Source organism: Papilio polytes, unplaced genomic scaffold (genome assembly GCF_000836215.1).
Source record: "Papilio polytes unplaced genomic scaffold, Ppol_1.0 DF820622.1, whole genome shotgun sequence".
NCBI classification, from domain to species: Eukaryota; Metazoa; Arthropoda; class Insecta; order Lepidoptera; family Papilionidae; genus Papilio; species Papilio polytes.
Genome location: NW_013528582.1, coordinates 471,686 through 476,978, shown reverse-complemented (window position 1 = coordinate 476,978; position 5,293 = coordinate 471,686). Strand labels below are relative to the sequence as shown.

The 5,293-nt window shown below is 38.6% G+C and overlaps 1 protein-coding gene across 1 annotated transcript in view; it reads left to right on the top strand.

Annotated features, from left to right (window-relative positions):
• Positions 1-5,293, top strand: part of LOC106110411 (neurexin-1) — a 94,721-nt gene that overhangs the window by 84,808 nt on the left and 4,620 nt on the right. Inside the window, exons 15-20 of the mRNA XM_013292236.1 lie at positions 1-15; positions 462-579; positions 2,503-3,102; positions 3,492-3,692; positions 4,054-4,170; positions 4,660-4,863. Coding sequence (XP_013147690.1) covers positions 1-15; positions 462-579; positions 2,503-3,102; positions 3,492-3,692; positions 4,054-4,170; positions 4,660-4,863 — 1,255 coding nt within the window. The remainder of the gene's footprint in view (positions 16-461; positions 580-2,502; positions 3,103-3,491; positions 3,693-4,053; positions 4,171-4,659; positions 4,864-5,293) is intronic.

Sequence of the window (5,293 nt, the reverse complement as noted above, 5' to 3'; positions counted from 1 at the left end):
GGGGACAGGGAAAAGGTATAATTCATTAAATTTCACCAACGTCTCCACTTGAAATTAAAACAATAGTCGCCTATGTGTTTTTCCAGACTATCCTCTATATCTATACCAAATTATATCGAAATCTGTTCAGATGTTTAAGCCACAAAGTCTAACAAACATTCTAAATTTTTGCATTTATAATATTAATAAAGTATGATTGTTAAAGTATCTTTCAAAGAAAGTACCGCTGAAAAAGTTTTGTTCCCTATGTTTAGTTTACATATTTCTTATATGTTTTTGTTTTTCACTGAAGTTGACCGTATTTCTAACCGATTTCCCAAAGGAAGGAGGAAATGACCTCGACATCAAAGTAATAATTGTACAAGTGAGGTTTGAGTAAATCAAGGAATTATTTCATTACTATTTAGTGTATTTTGTTTGTAAGTAGATGTGGTTTTTGACTGAAAGGTTTATTATTGCAGAACCTGCTGGCGGGGTCCAACGTGGCGGACGAGGCGTGGCACACGGTGCGGTTCTCGCGGCGCGCGTCCAACCTGAAGCTGCAGGTGGACGCGGGCCCCGCCGTGCGCGGTACGTTATGTACGTATGCACGGGACCGCACCCGCACTATTTATTTTATACCTTATTTAGACGGACTTAAGGTTGGTTTTGGTGGCGCTTTGGAATCTCCTGTTTATGGTATCACTACAAATCTCGACAAAACAAATACAACCGAAATAGAAAAAAAGCATTACATGAATATGATTTACTAGCTTTTGCTCGTGACTTTGCGTGGAACTTAAATCTATGTTACTCGCTGGTAATGTAGGTTTTTAATGGTGCCGGAATTATTAAAATCGGCCTAGTAGTTTTTGAGATATTTCAATTCATACAAAAATATAAATCTTTTCTCTTTACAATATTAGTATAAATAGTGCTGTAACCTTTGATTCGTATTTTACGAAATAATTACAAAACGATCTCCTTTCACAAAAAGGAAATATAATAAAGTCAATCATACTTCATAATAATATTATAAATGCCAAAGTTTAGATGGATGGATGGTAGGATGGATGGATGGAGATGTAGAAGATAGTCTGGAAGAACACATAGGCTACTCACTTTTGTTTTTTTTAAAAATCGACGACACGACGACACCAACGGAGTCGCGGGCGAAAGCTAGTATTTAAATGAATTTATTTATTTATTATTTATTATTTATTAAATATACTAAAACAACACCTTTTAATATATTCTAACTTCATAACTCTTACTAATACATACTAATGCATCTCAAAGAATCCAAAGCAAAACCAATTGTAATATTAAGTACTAGTAATTTAGTTAAAAAGATGTATAATAATCTAGTTTGTGTTAGTCCTATTTGTTAGTGGCTTTTTTTTTGTTGTTTTCTAGCTGGCACTTTGTTACTTCACCTTTCATTTGTAGTATCGCTTTTCTTTCTTCCTTTCTTTATTTTTCTTTGTAGACTCCTGTCAATGTGCTGTAACTTGTATTTCATAGTTTTATAATCTGTTTACATACGTTATCTGAAAAGTGGTAGTGCCCGCTTTAACATCTTAGCAGTGCAGGGCCGGCACGCCCCCAGTAATACCACGACCACACAGAAGACAGGCGTCAAATGGAAGCAATTCCGTGTTTCGTCTGATGAGTGTGGTGCCGGAGGTCTAATTTAAGTCCCTTTCTCTTTACCGCCCTTTTCTTATGAGGAAAGGTTGGAAAGGGGAAGTGGATTAGACGGCGGATATGCATAAGAAGGGGAAATATCCTCTTTATGTGCGTCTCCTCCGTCGTATAAGGGTAGGCAACGCATCTGCAATTGCGGATGTCTATGGGCAGCGGTCGCTTCGTCACTTTGGCGGATTCTAGTGGCCGCTTGCTCGTTTGCCACCTTATGTTATAAAAAAAAGATACATAGTTTATTACAGATTATAAATCTATATAACGTCAAAGGAAGGGAATATGACTCGGAAAATACATCTTGAGTATTTGTTAAACGCATCGCATCAATATTACTTCTAGTAATGCTGATATCTATGGCCGTTATAACCTCGGAGTTTCCATTGCTCGTTTGTAGTAAATGTAACTAAAATATATCCCTTCCTTTGTACTTCTGACCAATACTAAACAAAATGTGTACTAACATTTACTTCGACAAATTAGCTGCTAATGCTGAAAACAAACACAATTGATGTAAAAAACCGAGTGGAAACACCTACATTGACTCTACAATCTGTGTGATTGGCTGTTGGATGTTGCATAATAAAATTGCATTGGAATTAACTTCTAACTAAAAATCTAGCTAACTGTCCTTCAAGCTTAGCTGTCTTGTTTGTTACTTCCTCGCTGACATTTTAATGTAAATAATTGAATGAAATGTTGCTAATAAAGATTGTCAAAGATTTTCTTTGCTAATATATTTTATGTTCATGTCAATGTTGTGTTTAAATGTTTCTAATTGTAAGAGAACAATCCTATCATTTACTTTGATTTGTGTTGCAGCTGAAACGATTCTAGGTAAAGCTTCGACTTTAGAAATCTCCACTCTTCATTTGGGAGGACTATTTCATCCTGAAGAAGAAATACAAATGACCTCGACTTTGCCAAATTTTGTCGGTTTCTTACAAAAATTCGTTTTCAATGGAATTAAATACATAGACATGGCTAAAACTCTAGGAATCGGAAACACAGATGAAAACAACAACGTTTATGATACGTCCAATATAATTTTTAATGGAAAATTTGTGAAGCCGGACTCTCTAAATGTTTATAAGGCTGTGACTTTCAAATCTAAGCATACTTACGTTGGCCTGCCGTTACTAAAGGCATACGGGAATACTTATTTGGACTTTTACTTTCGGACCACTGAGATGGATGGTCTATTATTTTACAATGGAGGGAAGAAACAAGATTTTATAGCTGTGGAACTAGTCAATGGGCATATACACTGCGTATTCAATTTGGGCGACGGAGTGGTCACGATGAAAGACAAACTAAAGAACTTTTTAAACGACAATCGATGGCACACGGTATCGATTCGCAGACCGACACCAAAAGTACACACATTACAAGTTGACGATGACTTGGAATTGCATACTACAAGTAAGTGTTAATTACATGTTTTGTAAATTAAAATCACAAGTGACTACACTTAAGTAGATTAACTAATATAAAAAATATAAATCCTATTTAGATGCCAATCGTTAATAGTAAGGCTGATCCTTACTCACTTAAATCCATTCAAACCTAGATGATATACTGGTGGGCAGATTTAAAAGGTTCTTTTATCGTTAAAGGGCTACAATGTCGGTGGGTAATTCACGACCCTTTATTGAACTTTGTAGTGCCAATATTATACAATTTTATGTATGATGGTACTAAGTTGTGTCAACATAATTATTTTGTTGAAATAAAATAAATAAATAAATGAAACCTTGGCTATATCATCATCATCGATCGTAAGGCATTAACCAGTACATCAATACTTGCAGGTTCGACGCTGATGCTGGAGCTGGACAGCGTGCTGTACGTGGGCGGCGTGCCCAAGGAGCAGTTCGGCGCGCTGCCGGTGGGCGTGCTGTCGCGGCAGGGCTTCGAGGGCTGCGTGGCCAGCCTCGACCTGCCCGGGGAGTCGCCCTCGCTTATAGAAGACGCGGTTGTGCCCAGTTCCTCGCTTGTGTCGGGATGTGAGGGTACGTTCACAATATATCTTCTCTTCTGTCTTTTTTGTAATACAAGACGCAAATGAGCGACGGGAAATAGTAGCCTCGATTCTTGAAGGACCCTAAGTAGTACTGGTTTGGAAATACCACCGAGGATAGAAAGATACATAACACGACAGAAAGTTCCGCAACAACCGCACGGTTGTGAAACTCTAGCCATCGAGATGGTGTTAGATGGACCCTAGTAGTCTGTTGTGTCGTCCATCGTCATCTTATCATACTCTTAACATAAAGCATGAGAAAGGAATACTTCTATGTTTGCGGCATCTATAGATATCAATCTGGCTTAAGCAAGACTTCAAAAACATAATTTGAGTTATCTATGCTTCAGGTCCAACAAAATGCACACACAATGCGTGTGCTAACAAAGGTGTGTGCGTGCAGCAATGGAATACTTACGTGTGCGACTGCGATCTCACGTCATTCACCGGCCCTACGTGTTATGATGGTATGAAGTTTTAATTATATTCCCAATTGGAAAGAAAACAAGAATACTTCTAACGTGTAATAAATTGATATTATCGCTGGCTAATATTCTAACCGCTGATTTCCATCACCTTGTAAGAAATCACCATTATTTAGTTTAGATATGAGAACTATGACATTTAATTCCTTCGTCGTCACCAAAATACATTTTTTTTATAATCTAAGGTGGCAAGTAGTGAGCAGCCACCTAAATTCGCCGAGAAAGCGATGCGATCGCTGCCCATAGACATCCGCAAATGTAGATGCGTTTACTACCCTTAGTCAATGAAAGAGGGGACGTACATAAACAAGATGTTTTCCTTCATATGCGTCTCCTCCGCCGTCAAATCCCCTTTTCCTTCCCATCCTCTCTTAAGAAAAGGATGGAAAGGAAGTAGACTAAAATTAGGCTTCCGTACACACTTGATCTTAAAGTAATTCTTTCCCTATACCTTCTACTATGATGTTACAGAGTCGATAGCATACGAATTCGGTCCTGGGCGCGGCGCATTGACTCACTCGCTGGCGCCGCACGCGCGCGCCGACACGGAGGCGGACCGCGTCGCGCTCGGCTTCCTCACCAGCAAGCCTGATGCCGTGCTCCTCAGGATAGAGTCCTCCAACACACAGGACTATATGCAGATGGAGATTGTGAGTTCTAATTTTATACCATTGGGTGCCAAACGAGCAACCGGCCATCTAAATCCGCTGAAACAACGAAGCCATCATTGCCCATAGACATCTGTAGTTGCAGATACCTTGCCTACCCTCAATCTACCATGTCTACACATAAAAAAGATATTTTCTCTTGCAATGTATGTTCGCTTTAATAAAACCACTTTCGCTTTAAATACTTTTCTTATAAGAAAAGACTGGAAAGGGGAAGGGACTAAAATTATGTCACCGGTACGCACTTATCAAATTAAACGTGGAATTGCTTTCACTTCACGCCATTTTTCTGTGTGGTCGTGGTATTGCGGTGAGCTAACCGGTCCATTCTTGCGAAGATCTTAAGCGGGCTACAATATTAAACTAGCTAATGAATGTAAAATTTAATTAAGTTACCTGTCCCACCATATTGTAAATTGTCTGATAACAATCCAACG